Source organism: Euprymna scolopes, chromosome 1 (genome assembly GCF_053919585.1).
Source record: "Euprymna scolopes isolate OS-2025 chromosome 1, ASM5391958v1, whole genome shotgun sequence".
NCBI lineage: Eukaryota > Metazoa > Mollusca > Cephalopoda > Sepiida > Sepiolidae > Euprymna > Euprymna scolopes.
In genome coordinates this window covers 199,159,196-199,178,499 of record NC_136482.1, presented here as the reverse complement: position 1 = coordinate 199,178,499, position 19,304 = coordinate 199,159,196, and the positions used below count along the sequence as shown (strand labels likewise).

Sequence of the window (19,304 nt, the reverse complement as noted above, 5' to 3'; positions counted from 1 at the left end):
ACTCTAACAAGACAGATGATGAGGGGATGTTCTGTCATGATTTTGCTATTGCCTATGACCTCACCCAGATTGTCCACGAACCCACCCGAGTGCCCGATACGTCTGGTCAGTTTGCTAGCCTTCTAGACCTTTTTCTCACAACTTCCCCTGAGCTATGTTCATGTTCCCTTCTATCTCCTCTGGGATCTTCCGACCACGCGGTTGTATCAGTTAATATAAAAATGAAATGCAATAAGTCTGGAGATGTACCTCTCCACTGTACTGTATATCGATACTCTACTGCTGACTGGGATAGCTTCTGTACACTTATATCTGACCTACCTCTGCATTCCATGTTTGAAAAGGATGTGTCCTCTATAGTATCAGACCTGACTGAATGGCTAATTGTAGGCATAGACCGATTCATACCATCCAAAAGATTCCAACAAAAACCTAACAGCCAGCCATGGTTCTCACCAGAATGTGCTGCTGCCATCGCGCACAGAAATTACTTTTTCCATAGCTGCCAACGTAACAGATGCACTAAGACTAAAGCTGCCTTCAGTAAAGCAACTGGCCCTGACGGCATTCTAATCATTGTGCTGAAAGGCTTCAACCAGAACTTGTCCCCATACTTACAAAACCCCTTAAGCGTTGCCTTAAAGAAAAGTGCTTCCCAACACCCTGGAAAACCTCATCAGTATGCCCTGTATTTAAGAATTCAGGTGATAAGTCATCTCTCTCTCGGTACAGACCAATAAGTCTCCTGTGTGTCATGAGTAAGCTACTGGAATCCATATTAAATAGAGAAGTAGTCAACCACCTCCGCAGAAATAACCTCCTTAGTGACGTGCAATATGGTTTCCGTTCTGTACTGTTATATCTTATAAGATTAGCGAATCTCTTGACAAAGGCTTCCTTTCTAGGGCAATTGCTCGTGACATACCAAAGGCCTTCAATAAGGTATGGCATAAGATTTTCAGCTATGGTATAACTGGAAATGTTTTCTCGATCATTAAATCATTTCTCTCCGATAGGCTCATAAGAGTAGTGGTTGATGGGCAGAAATCAGAGGCCCTCAATATTAATGCTGGAGTCCCTCAGGGGTCCATCCTAGGCCCAACTCTTCCTGATCTACATCAATGATCTCCCAAAACACATACTTAAATCATTCGTTGACATCTCTGCTGATGACACGACTATCTATGGCAACACATCCAAGGCTGTAAATGACAAAGTTCTCTCAGATTCTCTCTCCTCTGATCTTGAGCACGTGGTACAGTGGAGGAGGAGGTGGTGGTTACTTTTAATGCATCTAAAACCAACCTCCTATCTTTACATCATCACCGCTCTGATCCCCATCTGACATCAGTTGAAATGGTTGGCTCTCATCTAGGGGAAGCTCCATTTTTTGATAAGCTTCTCGGCTTGACCTTTACACCTGATCTTAAATGGAACACATACATCAAGTCAGTTGCCAAGGTCACTGGAAAAATGGTAGGATCCTTCTACCGCTCCAGAAGATATCTCACTACTGATGCAATTCTCTATCTGTATAAAAGCCAAGTACGTCCAAAGATGGAGTACTGCTGCCACATCTGGGCAGTAGCTGCTAAAACAGCCTATCCTGCCTTGACAGAGTGCAAAATAGACTTCGTAGCCTAGTGGGGGGTGCCTTTTTCTCTTCTCTGCAATCTCTCTCCCACAGGAAAGACGTTGCGAACCTATCTTTGTTTTATCGTTACTTCCATGGCAGGTGCTCGTCTGAACTCCAATCTCTGGTCCCTCCTCACCAATCTTTCACGATAAACACCCGCCTAGCTGAAACCACTGTCAAAAATTTTCCCCACTCCTTATCTGTACCAAAATCAAAACGTAGATTCCATGAACAAAGCTTCTTTCTTAGAACTGCACACCTGTGGAACTCTGTTCTGGTTGCCTGTTTCCCAAATGACTACAACCTGGATGTCTTCAAGTCCAATGTAAACAAATTCCTGATGAACCGCCCCCTTAAATAATACACTTTATCAAATCTCCAACACTAACATACTGTACACACAATAACCCTTATCACCGAGTGGCTTCCGGGCCTTGATAAGTGGTGACTACCTTATAAAAAAAAAAAAAAAATCAAAAAGTAAAAATTAAGTTTACAAACCAAAAGCATCTGTAAACTTAAAGCGAATATTAATATTTATATAGTATTAATATTTACATAGTAATTAATATTTACATATTAATTAATATTTACATAGTAATTAATATTTACATAGTATTAATATTTACATAGTAATCCCAACCAAATAAAAATATTAATATTTACATAGTAGTCCCAACCAAATAAAAATATTAATATTTACATAGTAATCCCAACCAAACCAAATAAAAATATTAATATTTACATAGTAATCCCAACCAAATAAAAATATTAATATTTACAAAGTAATCCCAACCAAATAAAAATATTAATATTTACATAGTAATTAATATTTACATTGTAATCCCAACCAAATGAAAAAAAGCTCAATACAACCAAAATAGGAAATAGAGCTTGTCAAAGAAGAACACAATGTAAGACTGTAAATTATACTTTACATGAATTTATTGTTCGACTGGATACTCGAATAAGAAATATTATGATTCCCTTGATCCGTGGAGTTTCAAAGAAATGTGTCTTTCTCACTAGATGAGAATATTAGCGAATTAATATTTTAGCAAAGCTATTAATTTTCTGGTACTGGCATGATTAGTTGAAACTGCATTATATGAAAACTAGTTATAAATGTAAAAAAAAAGTTTTTTTTTGTTTTGTTTTTTGTAAAGAGTTTCATTTTATAAACTCTTTTTTTTTTTTTTATGCCGAACAATAAATTCATGTAAAATATAATTTACAGTTTTGCCAAGAAAATGGGGCAATGGAGTCTTGGTATTTGATGGTCGAATGCTTTGCACTTTTAAACCAAATTATTGAAAGGGATATTTTACTATTATTATAATATATTTAAACAAATGAAATTAACTATTATAATATATTTAAACAAATGAAATTAACTATTATAATAAACAAATGAAATTAACTATTATAATATATTTAAACGAATGAAATTAACTATTATAATATATTTAAACAAATGAAATTAACTATAATGTATTTAAACAAATGAAATTAACTATAATGTATTTAAACAAATGAAATTAACTATAATGTATTTAAACAAATGAAATTAACTATTGTGATATATTTAAACAAATGAAATTAATTATTATAATATATTTAAACAAATAAAATTAAATATTATAATATATTTAAACAAATGAAATTAACTATTATAATATATTCAAACAAATGAAATTAACTATTATAATATATTTAAACAAATGAAATTAACTATTATAATATATTTAAACAAATGAAATTATTATAATATATTTAAACAAATGAAATTATTATAATATATTTAAACAAATGAAATTATTATAATATATTTAAACAAATGAAATTATTATAATATATTTAAACAAATGAAATTATTATAATATATTTAAACAAATGAAATTATTATAATATATTTAAACAAATGAAATTATTATAATATATTTAAACAAATGAAATTATTATAATATATTTAAACAAATGAAATTATTATAATATATTTAAACAAATGAAATTATTATAATATATTTAAACAAATGAAATTAACTATTTAAACAAAAAATTAACTATTTAAACAAATGAAATTAACTATTTAAACAAATGAAATTAACTATTTAAACAAATGAAATTAACTTTTTAAACAAATGAAATTAACTATTTAAACAAATGAAATTAACTATTTAAACAAATGAAATTAACTATTTAAACAAATGAAATTAACTATTATAATATATTTAAATAAATGAATCCACAATAAATAAAGAAATAGTCAACCACCTCAGCAGAAATAACCTTCTTAGCGACATGCAATATGATTTCCGCTCTGTTAGATCTACAGCAGATGTGCTAACGGTTATATCACATAGGATTAGCGAATCTCTCAACAAAGGCTTCATTTCTAGGGCAATTGCTCTCGACATATCAAAGGCCTTCGATAAGGTTTGGCATAAAGGACTACTACACAAGATTTCCAGCTACAGTATAACTGGAAATGTTTTCTCTATCATTAAATAATTTCTATCTGATAGGCTCATAAGAGTAGTGGTTGATGGGCAGAAATCAGAGGCCCACAGTATTAATGCTGGAATCCCTCAGGGGTCCATACTGGGCCCAACTCTCTTCCTGATCTACATCAATGATCTCCCAAAACACATACTAAAATCTTTCGTTGACATCAATGCTGATGACATGACCATCTATGGCAACACATCAAAGGCCGTAAATGATGATGTTCTCTCTGATTCTGTCTCCTCTGATCTTGAGCACGTGGTACAGTGGGGAAAGAGGTGGCTGGTTACCTTTAATGCATCTAAGACCAAGCTCCTATCTCTACATCATAAACGCTCTGATCTCCATCTGGCATCAATTGAAAGGGATGGCTCTCGTCTAAGGGAGGCCCCAGGATTTGATAAGCTCCCAGGGTGTACCTTTACTCCTGATCTTAAATGGAACACATACATCAAGTCTGTGGCCAAGGTCGCTGGGAAAATGGTAGGATCCTTCTACCGCTCCAGAAGATATCTCACTAATGATGCAATTCCCTATCTATATAAGAGCCAAGTACGTCCAAAGATGGAGTACTGCTGCCACATCTGGGCGGGGGCTGCAAAAAACAGCCTATCCTGCCTTGACGGAGTACAAAATAGACTCCGTAGCTTGGTGAGGGATGCCCTTTTCTCTACCCTGCAACTTCTTTCCCACAGAAGAGACATAGTGAGCCTGTCATTGTTCTATCGTTACTTCCATGGCAGGTGCTCGTCTGAGCTCCAATCAAAAAACACCCAACTAGCTGAAACCACCGTCAATAATTTTCCCCACTCCCTATCTGTGCCTAAATCAAAACGTAGATACCATGAACAAAGCTTCTTTCTTAGAACTGCACGCCTGTGGAACTCTGTTCCGCTTGCCTGTTTCCCTCCCGACTTCAACCTGGATGTCTTCAAGTTCAACACAAACAAATTCCAGATGAACCTCCCCCCCCAAGTAATGACACCTTATCAATCCTGCAATACTATTGCTACACTATCCCATTGAGTACTGTACACTATAACCCTTATCCCCGAGTGGCCATTGGGCCTTGATAAGTGGTGAACTCCATGTAAAAAAAAAAAAAAAATGAAATTAACTATTATGATATTTTTAAACATATTCATTAACTTCTTTTTGATTTAAAAACGATAAATAAAAACACGTACAAAATGTGAAACAGTAATTTCTTTTTCTTTTCAGTAATTGAATCTCATCCCGACAATACCCATGAAGATCTTCGGCTTGACCGTCCATTTCCTGGTTTAATTGAATTCTGTGATGGTCAGAATATGGACGAAATGAGCAAAAAGGTGCGTCACTTGACACGCTCATAATTCTGTTTTCCAAATCACAATCAAAGTGTAGTATCTGTGCTTCCTGGGACTTAACCCTTCTAAGAAACATATGAGAAAAGCAAAAAGAAGGAAATCATAACCGAATCATTTTAAAGAAAATCGGATAAAACAAAATATGTTTGATTTCAAGTCATATTGAATCTTTCAATAGTGCATATAATATCACCTGTATTATCTATGTTTATAAATGAAATGTGTTATCTATGTTTATAAATGAAACGTGTTATCTATGTTTATAAATGAAATGTGTTATCTATGTTTATAAATGAAATGTATTATCTATGTTTATAAATGAAATGTATTATCTATGTTTATAAATGAAACGCAGTAGTCTCTCAATCAGACTGGTTGACCCTAACCATTGATCAGTGATTGCTTCTTCCGCTCAGTGTCTTTGGAACCTTTAGTTCTTCCGCCAAGGTGCACTACTGTCATGCTGCTTCCCATGATATCACTAGAGCCCTGTTAGCCAGTTTAGGTTCTACATCAGTCTGCCCGGAGACTATATTTTCATTCTACCACAATTTAAGTCTGAAATGAGTCTTTTTCATCCGACGCTATAGCCTAATGAGGTAATCCTGGACTGTTGCCACCTCTGCACGAACTATGACATGGGGTTGGTATTTGATAAGCATAGGATGATGTACATCCAGCAAACTGCACATGATGCCAACTGTGATCTTGAAGATCTGAGGCAGATGATGGAAGACTGAGAAATCTGGAGATAGTTGTGTTCATTCAGGCAAAGAGCTTGACCAAATTGATATAGATTCACTCTTTATTTTACTTCTGTCTGGCTCAAGATGAACATTTCAATAAAAATTCATAAAAAAAAAGATGAAAACCAAATTCATTAAAACAGCAAAAAGTAAGAAATACATCCAAAGAAAATCTTTTTTGATTTTACATTTTTTGAGATTTTTTTTATTCCTCGTTTTGTTGATCGGATACAATTTCTTCCTTCATTCTAAGCATCTATGTCACAAGTCATTTTACCAATGAGATGCTCTAATTCAGGCACATCAAACTATGGAAGAGGACATGTTCATCCATTTGTGTCATCATTGTAGCCATAATTGTTTTACATGTCAAAAAATTCTACAAAATTGTTAAAAATTTCCAACCTAATGCCTAATCTTATATCGGGATACGATTCACAAAAGCATAGAATGACTTAGATCCCCATTCATCCAACAAATTGCACACGACACCAACTGTGATCCTGAAGATCTAAGGCAGCTGACAGAAGATAGGGAAATCTGGTGAGAGCCACATTGGTTTGGGCAAGGAGCCCAACCAGATAGATAGATAGATAGTTAGATAGATAGATATAAAATACCTGTGCATGTGAGAAAAGCAAAAAAGAGAAGAAAATTTTGGCAGAAACATTTAAAAAAAAAAAAAATGGATAAAAAAATATTTTGTTATTATAAAAGTAAAGATACAGAATGAAAATGGATAAAAATTTGAAAATTTTCAAATTTTTATCCATTTTTTTTCCAGTGTTTGAAAATTGAAAAATTTAATAAATTAAAAAAAAAAAAAACTCAGAACAGTCACATTTTTAAATTTTTTTAAATAAGGAATAGTTATTTTTGGATTTTTTTTTATTCTTCGTATTACTGTTCGCATTTTCATTTTCACGTTTTGGTTGATGTAACCTCCAACCTTCTTCAGATGTATCTTGTCGAAACCTGAAAATGGCAGTCAAGATGAGAACAATAGTCGGAAGAATCCAAATATGAATAATCCGAAGTTGTTTTATATTTTTTGTGCCAGAAATGTTTTTATACTTAAGGTATTTGAACTCAAAAACTTGATTTATTTTTTATTTATTTGCGGACTTCATCTTTTTTATAGTTGTTGTTTTACGATATTTCGGCCAACTATTCCTCTGGCCTTCGTCAGGTTATTAAACGTGAAGGGATAAGAATGCTGAATCTCTTGACTGTATCTTTAGCAATTACTGCTTTCCATAGTTGTCGTTGTCTCACCACATTTTGGCCAACTAATCCTCTGGCTTGCTTTATTTTATTTTGTTGATTGATAATTTATTTATAGAATACTACTACTACTACTACTGCTGCTGCTTAGCTTTTTCTTTTTTTCGTTTTCAGGAATATAGTCACACTCCTTGGCTGGTTATTATTTATAAATATTTGCAAAAATGGAAAGAAGAGGTAAATTTCATTTACATAAATTGATTGTTTTTTTAATGGTTTTAAATATGAAATAATTGATTTCGTGATGACTATGCTTTTGTTTTGTTTTTTTGATAATGATAATAATACCCGTCCTAGGGTAGGTAAAATATTCTTTTGCTCAAGATAGCAAATGATACATAGTCATCAAAAATTCTTCTAGCCTAAGAACAACAGGTATGCCCAAAATTTTTTGAATTATCTTATACAGTCCCAAGCAACGCCGGGTGGCCTTGCTAATATATATATATATATATATATATATATATATATATTCTTGTTTTACATATCACATTTTAAATATTTAAAATATATAAAATACACAAGTAATATAAATATTGGGTTCTTATTTAGAATTTAACTTTAGAAAACAAAAATACAGAAAAATCTTTGATGTACATGCTTGTCATGGAACAAAGATTTCGTATTCCAAAAATCATGTAAATTGATCAAATATTTTTTTACTTTTAACTAAAAAAAATCAAAATTTATGATTTTTATCAATAGAAAATTTTTCAATCATTTTGAATGCAAACAAGATCTCTGTAGTTGAATTGAATTGTCGCCCTTAAATTTTAAAACATTCGAAAATGTAGTGCCATCCATCTTCCTCATCATGAAAATTTGATTTTCTTAATTGAAAAAAAAAAAAACTACTTGATCAATTTACGTAATTTTTGGAATATGACATTTTTGTTTCATAAGTTTCTGCATTTTTTATTTTTTAATGAAGTGGTGTTCTAAATAAGAACCAAATATTGTTATACGTGTCGCATGTGTAATACTAAGAATTCTTTGTAATAATACTAGCAGGCTGCTCGGCATTGCCTGGTAATAAAATATGCTTAAATATGATATTTTGATTTAATGCAGGTTTCGTATTTATTAGTATACTGAACCTAATATATAGTAATGATTAAAAATAATAACTTGTGTGCCACACTGAGAAGCAAAGCCAAAACATTTAGCTCACGATTTACTTTTTTCTTTGACGTTAATGCCTGAGCTATAAAGACATGTTTGCTGCAAGGTTAAAATTAAAACATGAACCAATAGCTATTAGGTTATGCATGCATATTCGTAATGCCGTCGTTTGATCTTCACCTGGCAAATTCCATGTTTTTTAATTTTCACACTTTTGTACCAATTTTCCTTGGCTAAAACCCAAATATAAAGTTTTGCATGGATTCAAATACCCTATATATTAAGTTTCATGCCTGTAGACCAAAAGCTGACAAGAGTTTGGTAGGCAAATTTTTTTAAAAATATATATACACAAACATAAATATATAAAGAAAGAGGTTTGTGTTTACTATAACCTTTTACGCAAATATTACGCAAGTTTACCGAATTTCCATTACTAACGATTACTATATTGTCCAATTCACTATTGTACACTTTTAACCCTTATCTTCGAGTGGTCTATGGGCCATAATAAGTGGTTATGCCTATGTAAAAAAAAATAAAAAAAGTATAAATCATGTAGAATATTTATATGAATATAATTACACGTAATATTTAACTAAAGATGATCATCCCAAAAGAAAACCACAAAAACTAATAAGGAATCAATTAAAATGAATGTTTCAAAAATATGCAAATTAGATCTTTTGCAGATGAATGCAATTCCACGACCCATATATAACAAAGTTGTATTTTCTTTTTAAATAAATATAAAAAAGGGTCTTTTAATATGAATATACAAAAAGAAAAAGAAAATTTATAAAAGTATGGATTGTAAAAAGATGTCTGATTTCTAATTATTCATGTTTTTTTTTTTTTTTTTGCAACCAAAAAATGCAGCATGATGGTGAAATGCCAAAAACGTACAAAGAAAAATGTTTACTGAAAGAAATGATAACAAACGGTGAGTTTTCTATTTTAGTGAGTAAAACATTCATTATTATTATTAACTATTATTATTAACTATTATTATTATTAACTATTATTATTATATTATTATTATTATTATTATTAACTATTATTATTAACTATTATTATTATTAACTATTATTATTATTATTAACTATTATTATTATTAACTATTATTATTATTATTAACTATTATTATTATTATTATTATTAACTATTATTATTATTAACTATTATTATTATTATTATTATTAACTATTATTATTATTATTAACTATTATTATTATTAAGTATTATTATTTTTAACTATTATTATTATTATTATTATTAACTATTTGGTGTTGCCTGGGAGTAAAATCAAAATGATTGTCTTGTTTACAAACAGAAGAAATTTAATTTTGGTATCAGATTATTTTGTGGAGAATTTTTAAAAGGTTCATTTTGGTAGTTGATGTTAATTTATTAATAATAATTTATTAATAAAAAACAATGTGATGAACACAAATATGCACAGATATGCTTGTAAGTGTATGAGTTAACTTTATTTCGTGCTTCGATAGTATTGTGCACTACATGATGATCACATACCAAGTAAAAACTCTTTGACTTACGTATTATGCAAAAATAAGGAAAAATTATCAGATAGAATTGTAGTTAAAAATAAAAATCAGTTTTCATATTTTACGAATTCACTATTCGTTATTACGTGGTTATCTCCCCCTGAATTACAAGATTTCCACTCTTATCAATCGGCAAAATATAAGAAAACTGGATTTTATTTGGTACTTGTACAGTTTAATCAAGACATTAAAAAATGAAAATATCAAAAAAAATTTTAAAAAGGTTATATTGCACGTATCCGTTATGGAACAAAGTCCTCGGAAAAAAAATTTCACTTAATTTCATCAAGTAGTTTTTTTTTTTTTGCAGTGAAAAAACAATTTGTTCTGATACTGAGCAAAAGATTTGATTTTTAGGAAGAAAAGCTAGTTATTAAAGATGGGGAGGAAGTATCGGCGCTTTGCATGGAGTTATCTCCCCGTGGTGTGTTCAACAAATTCCATAATGGCTGACTTCAATGCGCTCTCATAAAAATGTTTTTCCACTCTAAAAAAAACTACTCGATCAAATTAAATAAAAAAATTTTTCGGAGATCTTCAGTCCAAAACGGATACGTACAATATAACCTTTTTTTTTTGATATTTTCATTTTTGAATGTCTTGATTAAACTGTACAAGTACCTTTTATTTTAATTAAAATTTTATTCGATAATCTTTCCTAATTTTTGGTTTGCTTAATACATAATCAAACAGTTTTCAGTCAATGTGTGCTGCTTGTCCAACCGAAGACCTACCTTTAAAATGTTGATTTTTAACGATATGGGATCATCCATCCCACTATGCATGAATGTCACCTTTAAATTTATCGCTGACAACTAGTTTGAAAGATACAACAAAATTCATTATCCCATGTTTTCCTGTAGTTTTGCCTGGCAGCCATTTTGTTCTTGCTTTAGCAGTTAAGAGAAACTGCAGGTTGTGCACCTGTGCAAATGAAAAAAATTAAAATAAAACTTTCTGAATATGGAAAGAATTCAGGGACGATACTTCCTTCTTCAATAACAAAAATATTTCCTTCAACGAATTTAAAAAAAAAAATAAGTTCAAGAAAAAGTTTAAAAATTTTAAGAGCAAATTGGTTGAATTCTTCTTTTTGAGGGAGATTTTCTTCAATTACATGTATTCAGTAAAAGTATTGCACTCGTCTGCTGCAAAATTTGAACAGCGTTTGCGCATGCTCCAGGAATAACTTCCTTTCATTAGCAAACAATTCAAAACACTAAAAAATAACATTGCACACTGAATGCGTTAATACAAAAAGAAAAAACTGCTTGTCACTGATAAATTTAAAGCCGATATTCATTTGTAGTGGGCCAGATTACCCCTATGTATCCTTAAGTCAACATTCGTAGGCCTTTGGTTGGACAAGCAACACACATTGATCGAGTTTTCCTATTAATTTATTTAGAATTGTGATTTTCACTTGTGCCCAATACCATATAAGCATCATTTATTCTGGAAGTTAAGGGGGAGAACTTGTATAATTGTACACCAAAACTTTAATATGTTTTGGCAAGTAAAGGAAAATGTCTCCGCTGTTACAGTTTTCTTGGCCAGAATAAGTTTTTCCAGAAAATCTAAAGTGAAATAAAATATATTCATGCTCCTTATTGTGGACCATAAAGGGTCCATCACATAATGTGTACCATAGTACCCTGTGTCGATATATGTACGTGGGACGAAGAGTTCATCCTGATATGTATACGTGTCACTAAATGCCTATGATTGGTGATTCTTCACTATTTGAACCCTAAGTTGTTGCTGTTTATTTATATTATATTTATATCTAATTGTTCATATGCGTGTGTGTGTGTGTGTGACGCATGTATTTTGAACATACCTTAATTTCATGTGTTGTTGATCTTGTCCATAAAACCAGCCAGCATTCTTGGAAGTGAATAAATATTCGTCGAAACAGGTTCCAGCCTTCCGTCTGAGAACAAGATGAATTCCAGGTGGACAAGATCAACGACTCATGAAATTAAAGTATGTTCAAAATACATGTAACACACACACACGCGCACTAACACACACGCACACGCATATGAACAATTAGATATAAATAACATAACTAGACAGCAACAACATAATTCTAGGGTTCAAATAGTGAAGAATCACCAATAATAGACATTTAGTGACACGTATATACATCATGATGAACCCTTTATCCCAAGTACACATATCGACATATGGTGCTATGGTACACATCACACAACAGATCCCTTTATGGTTCACAATACATTTCGTCCATATAAACTTTTCATGTTGTACCTAGGACATTGGTATTTCGTCCATTTAAACTCAAGAAAAATGTTTTTTAATTCTCATTACAGAAATGCTGAAAAATGAATCCGGTGCCACAGAAGAAGACAATTTTAAAGAAGCAATTCGAAATGTCAATACATCCTTAGTCAAAACTTCAGTATGTACATGGTTGAAATAAAAAAAAATTTTTTTTTTTTTTTCTAACTTTCTTAGATTGAGAAAAGAATGAAAATCATATCTACTTCTCATTCTTATATTATGATGTTGAATCTTTGCATATACAATGTTTGTCTACTAGAGCAGAGGCAAATATTCCCAAACTCTGGAGTCACAACTTAATTTTCATTTCTTATTTAGAATTCAACTTAATCGAAAAAACAAAAATACAAAAAAATCTTTGATGTATCCGTCATGAAACAAAAATATTCCAAAAATCATATAAATTGATCAAATAGTTTTTTTAACTAAGAAAATTACAAATTTACAATTTTTAACAATTAGAATGCTTTATTTATTTTGAATGCAAATAAAATCCTGGTAGTCGAATTGAGTTGTTGGTCATGAATTGAAAAAACATTCTAAAACTACCTTTTTATAAAATTTAATTTTCTTAGTTAAAAAAAAAAAACTACTTGATCAATTTACGTAATTTTTGGAATATGACATCTTCATCTCATGAATGATACATACATCATGGAGTTTTGTTTGATTTTCTTTTTAATATAATTAGCTTAAATTCAAAATAAGAACCCAATTTTCTTTCTAATTATGGCCAGAATCATCCATTATTAACAAAATATAACTCTAAAACAGAAATGCATAAAAACGTTGCTTTAAATGAAAATACACAACGGAGTTATTTCCCTTGATCACTTCCTGTTCCACTGAACCAGAAATAAAATGGAAGAATAAAAAGCTGAGCTCACAATTCAAAACATGTACATTTCAAGCTGTCTTTGCTTATTTAAAAACTGTTTCTATCTTTTGTTTTTGATTTTTAAAATTCATTTAAGTTTTTTATTGTCTTTTTTCCTGTGCTAACATTTTCTTATAAATTAGTCTGCTTAAGATTTAAATTCTTTCTCAAGCATAATTGCAAAAAGTATAACATTTAAATATAATGATCAAGAAAATAATGAGACTGTCGACTAAAAGAAGAGTCTATTAAGAATGTGTACGCAGTATGATGTATGGAAGTGACGGCAAACCAGTGAAGGTTGAGGACATGCATTGCATGGATAGAAATGATATGTGAACGATACAATAGATGTATAATGTGAGTCTTACAGACTTAGATCTGATGACTTCAGAGGAAGATTAAAGCTAAACAGTATAATGTGTGCCAAAGATTTTAATAGTTATATGGCCATGTTGAAAGAATGATTGGGAATTCTTGGCTTGGTAGATGTAGAACAATCAAGAAAAACATGTTTAATTATTTGCGAAGGTTGAGGAATAGATGAGAGGAGGTGTGCTAAGGATGGATTTAAGGAAAAGAGGGATAGAGACCTGACCAAAGATAAGTTACCTTGGAAATCAACCCAAATACGCAACTAAATAGATTTCTTTCTTTTTTTTTTTTTTTTTACTCGCGTTCATGCCTAAATAGGTATATCGGCACTTTGAACCATGCAGGGAAGATGAACAAGACGTTGGTTTATATTACATTGAAACTTCTGCATATCAGTACAAGCAGGTAGCAGAAAGGGAATTCCAAAGCCTAGCTGTTTAAAGGAAGAAACTATTACAGTAAAAAGTTTTCTGACCTTTAGGGTCCTCAACATTGAAAGGGTGTGATATTGTTGCTAAGTGGGTTTGTCAAAGGTATGTGTATCATGGGTGCACAAGTTCATCGAGCACATTCCATTAAAATATTTGTAAAACAGGTGCAAAATTGCAGCAATGGAACAGGGGTTGGATCTTAGTTGAGGAAAACATGAGAGAAAGTAATAAGGATGTATTTGAGGAAAAGAGGGACGAATAAAGACCTGGCCAGAGATAAGTTAGCTTGGAAGTCGATTTCTAAAAGTCGTTCAACACAAATGGTAAACTGAATTTGATTATTCTTGTTATTGGAATCCTTTGAGATGAATAATTTATGTTTACAGACTGTTATCCTCATCTTCATAGTTATTTTGCTAATCGTCACAGTTAACTAGCGAAGGCCAGAGGAATATATGGATGAAACGTGATGAAACAACAATTATGAAGATGAGGATAATAGTCCACAAATTTTCAAGTGATTTTAATCTTAGCCGTTTTTTTTTTTTAGATACCTTCAGAAGTGAAAAAATTATTTGAAGATCCAACTTTAAAAGATATTAATGCTGATGTAAGTATCCGATTCCTTCGATTATGCAACTATATATATATATTTTATGTATCGATTATGCAACTATATATATATTTTATGTATCGATTATACAACTATATATATATGTTTTCTGTATCGATTATGCAACTATATATATGTTTTATGTATCGATTATACAACTATATATATATATTTTCTGTATCGATTATGCAACTATATATGTTTTCTGTATCGATTATGCAACTATATATGTTTTCTGTATCGATTATGCAACTATATATGTTTTCTGTATCGATTATGCAACTATATATGTTTTCTGTATCGATTATGCAACTATATATATGTTTTCTGTATCGATTATGCAACTATATATATGTTTTCTGTATCGATTATGCAACTATATATGTTTTCTGTATCGATTATGCAACTATATATATGTTTTCTGTATTGATTATGCAACTATATATGTGTTTTATGTATCGATTATACAACTATATATATGTTTTCTGTATCGATTATGCAACTATATATGTTTTCTGTATCGATTATGCAACTATATGTTTTCTGTATCGATTATGCAACTATATATGTTTTCTGTATCGATTATGCAACTATATATGTTTTCTGTATCGATTATGCAACTATATATGTTTTCTGTATCGATTATGCAACTATATATGTTTTCTGTATCGATTATGCAACTATATATATGTTTTCTGTATTGATTATGCAACTATATATATGTTTTCTGTATCGATTATGCAACTATATATGTTTTCTGTATCGATTATGCAACTATATATATGTTTTCTGTATCGATTATGCAACTATATATGTTTTCTGTATCGATTATGCAACTATATATGTTTTCTGTATCGATTATGCAACTATATATGTTTTCTGTATCGATTATGCAACTATATATGTTTTCTGTATCGATTATGCAACTATATATGTTTTCTGTATCGATTATGCAACTATATATGTTTTCTGTATTGATTATGCAACTATATATATGTTTTCTGTATTGATTATGCAACTATATATATGTTTTCTGTATTGATTATGCAACTATATATATATATATATATGTCTTCTGTATTTGTCATTTGTGTTTGAAATTCCAACTCCTCTTTGTTCGGCAAGCGGGGCTTAATACATCTATAACGTGACCATCTTTGTATTTTTGTCATTCATGGATTCTCATCATCGACCTCTCACATATCCTTACTACCAGGTGAAACATGAGTCGACCTCCGTCCTTTATCGTCAGGTCAGCCTCTCCATGCTATCCCAAAACAAATTTCACTTTGTGGACAGTTTCATTTTTTTTACTCTGAATAACATTCAACAGCTTGTTTATTGGTATTAACCTTTGACCTTGTTGGCATATCGCTACCCACTTATATCTTGGTGTTTTCCTCTCACCCTTTGACCTGATATTGCCCAGAGTCTCGTGTGTGTAAAAGTGCCCATACAAAAAGTCCGGAAACTTATTGAACGCACCTTGTAAATATTGAAAGTCAATATATAAATTATTTCTTTATAAAATTTTATATGAATTTTACATGAAACAATTATATATTATTTTATGTATCGACAAAAAAGTTTTTGTATCTATTTTCAGTATTTACTTCAACAGTGCTCAATACATTAGTAGAGCTAGGTAGTAAGCTATGAAAATGCATATGTGTCAGTCATCCACAGGCAGCTGTTTTGCTGTATGATAGCTCTTTAGTGTGACTAGACGTGGTGTCTCTAGAATTGATTTGAAATCCAACAGCTTGGTCGGTAATTTACAAATTTTACTTAAAATGAAATGAGGTTTCTAAGAAATTCATTTCATTTTATGTTTGATGCGATTGGTTGAGTTAATGCGTGTCACCAACATGGTAGACACTAATTGATATGAATATTATCAATATCATATTCACTGCCATCATATTCCAAACTAATGTCGTATTCACTGCCATTTAAGTCTGTTTTTATCGATTTTTTTTCATGAACATGCAGAAAACAAATTTTTATTTATATTACATAGAAAAATGCGAGCATGAAAAGTAATATGGTTAAGATTAAACTTAGAAAAGTAAAAGGACTAGTCATTAAAACTGGAAAAGAAAAAGACAAGAATATCTTTTTCTTTTCCAGTTTTAACAACTAGTCCTTTTACTTTTCTAAGTTTAATCTTAACCATATTACTTTTCATGCTCGCATTTTTCTATGTAATCCATGATTTTTCCAGGCTTTGCTTTGTAATTATATTTTCATCAAATGATTGCAAACAATCCATAAAAAAATTATTACCAACTTCTTAAATTGACTAAATAAAAAAAAAAAATCAAATAAAAGATGTAAATAAACAGAAAAAAAGGACAAAAAAAAAGAGAAACAGAATTAACGGGCGACTTCATAAGCGAAATATTATCAGCCCTAGAACAGCAAAGAGCATCACTTTTGTTAACTCTCTATATAACCCAATTAAGATGGCATGCAAGCAACACTCCCGTTATGATTTATGGAGGTGTCGATGATAATAATCAGCAGCCAATCAGAAGAAACCGTTTCTCACATTCCTTACTTATTCTGAAGACTTTTGAACACAATTTTATGACAAGTTTTTTTTTTTAATGAATGAAAATTTTTATTTCAAAATATAGCTGAAAAGATGACCTATGAACAGTAAAAATTGTTTGAAATTTGGTCGCAAAATGAGTGAACGTTGAAGCTTTAAAGCAGTTCTAAATGAATAAAACGAACACTTAACTATATGTTCAAACACGGCAGTGATTAAATGATATAAAATTTTGAACAACAGTTGAAAGTTTCAGAAGATTTCTTCATTTGAAAACCACTTTTTTTCTCCTTTCCACTTTTTTTTTTTAATTTATAAAAAAGATGGGAGGGGGGGGTCCATTGTGAGGGGGGGTCATAGAAAACAGAAATAACGGTTTGATGGTGAAACCACAAATTCAGTTTATGATTATTTAAAAGTCTAAAATAATCGAATTTTGTTGAAATATTTCATCTCATTTATTTGAATTTTATTCAAAACGTTTGAACTCTTTAACTATTGTCATATTAATCTATCATGCGATTATATAAAACGAACTTTGTCTGTGAATTTACTCCTTATGGACATCTAAATGGTCAGGCCAATTTTTATGAAATTTCACACGAAGGTACTTTGTGCCTGGCAGTGTTCTTAGATAGGTTTTGTACCAGAATGTCTTCAAAAAGTATCGATAATTGATGATCAATAACTATCGATAATTGATGATCAATAAGTATCGATAATTGATGATCAAAATAATCCAATAAAAGAAGGAACAGGCAATTATGACCAAAGTTAACACCTTACACAGGCTAACATCACAAGTTTGAGAAGTTTTATTACCATACAAGCCAAAAGGCCAGACATATAAAATCAACAGTAGGTTCTTTGATATGACAGGGGTGCGTTCAAAATGAATGTTGCTGTTTAAAGTACAATTGCACCATGATATCTGACTTTTTTATTTTTATAAACTCAAATTCAAGCCGTTATATATAAAAAAATATTTTTATAAAATCAACTGTAGGTTCTCTACAGTGCAATGTAGACTATAATGTATTGTGGACTAAGTCACTGCAGGGTAGCATGTAAAGCGTGACAGATCTCCAACTAGAGGACACAATCGATTTGATTGAAAAATGTTCGATTTCACCAATTTCGATGACAATAAAAATATGTAGTGTGAAACATTTGTTGATCACCATTCAATCCGGGGCAACGTCGGGTCTCCTTGCTAGTGTTATATAAATATTATACAGTAGAACCCCAGCATACGGCATTAAAAATTAGTAACAAAATACAGTACAGTATATATTACACATGTATATAATCAAATAACATAAATAACACCGTAAGGCAGAGTAAATACTATAACCAGGGGCCGGAAAAAAATATTCCACATCGTAACCTGAAAAAAACGTATCCTAGAGACAAGATATAATAATAATCTTGTATCCTCTACGAACATATTGTCTCTTTTCATGAAACTGTATGATTTTGGAATAATGGTTGGATTAAATTGATATTTGATTTGTAAATTGTTAAGTGCATGATCCTTGGATTATGTTGAATAATGTTGATATGATTTTATATTTTTTTTTACTTTTCTAACAGAGCAAACCTTTCTGGATTATGTTGCAAGCCATAAAAGAATTTACAGAAAATGAAGGAAATGGTAATTTGAAGTTCAAGAATTTCTTATGGTTCTTCTGGAATTTCTTTCTTCCTTTCCCTATTATTGGTTAATAATTAGTTAATTATTAAATTAGGAATCAAATAAAAACATACCTTGTTTGCTTCAAATAAGATTCACACTGTAAGTCATATCAACGTTGACAAAAGAAAAATTAATAGTTTTAACACATACAGAGACCATTTTGACACAAAGAGAAGAAATACACATAATCATAATCTTTATAATAAAGGGAAATAACTCTAAGTTACTCAAAAAGCTTATATCA

General features: G+C 30.8%; 1 protein-coding gene across 3 annotated transcripts in view; it reads left to right on the top strand.

Moving 5' to 3' along the window:
* Nucleotides 1–19,304, top strand: part of LOC145279388 (NEDD8-activating enzyme E1 regulatory subunit-like) — a 106,642-nt gene that overhangs the window by 43,992 nt on the left and 43,346 nt on the right. For all 3 annotated transcript variants that reach the window (XM_080130721.1, XM_080130720.1, XM_080130722.1), the window contains exons 8-13: nucleotides 5,363–5,472; nucleotides 7,635–7,697; nucleotides 9,522–9,585; nucleotides 12,544–12,632; nucleotides 14,748–14,807; nucleotides 18,958–19,018. In XM_080130721.1, the coding sequence (XP_079986847.1) occupies nucleotides 5,363–5,472; nucleotides 7,635–7,697; nucleotides 9,522–9,585; nucleotides 12,544–12,632; nucleotides 14,748–14,807; nucleotides 18,958–19,018 (447 nt within the window). The remainder of the gene's footprint in view (nucleotides 1–5,362; nucleotides 5,473–7,634; nucleotides 7,698–9,521; nucleotides 9,586–12,543; nucleotides 12,633–14,747; nucleotides 14,808–18,957; nucleotides 19,019–19,304) is intronic.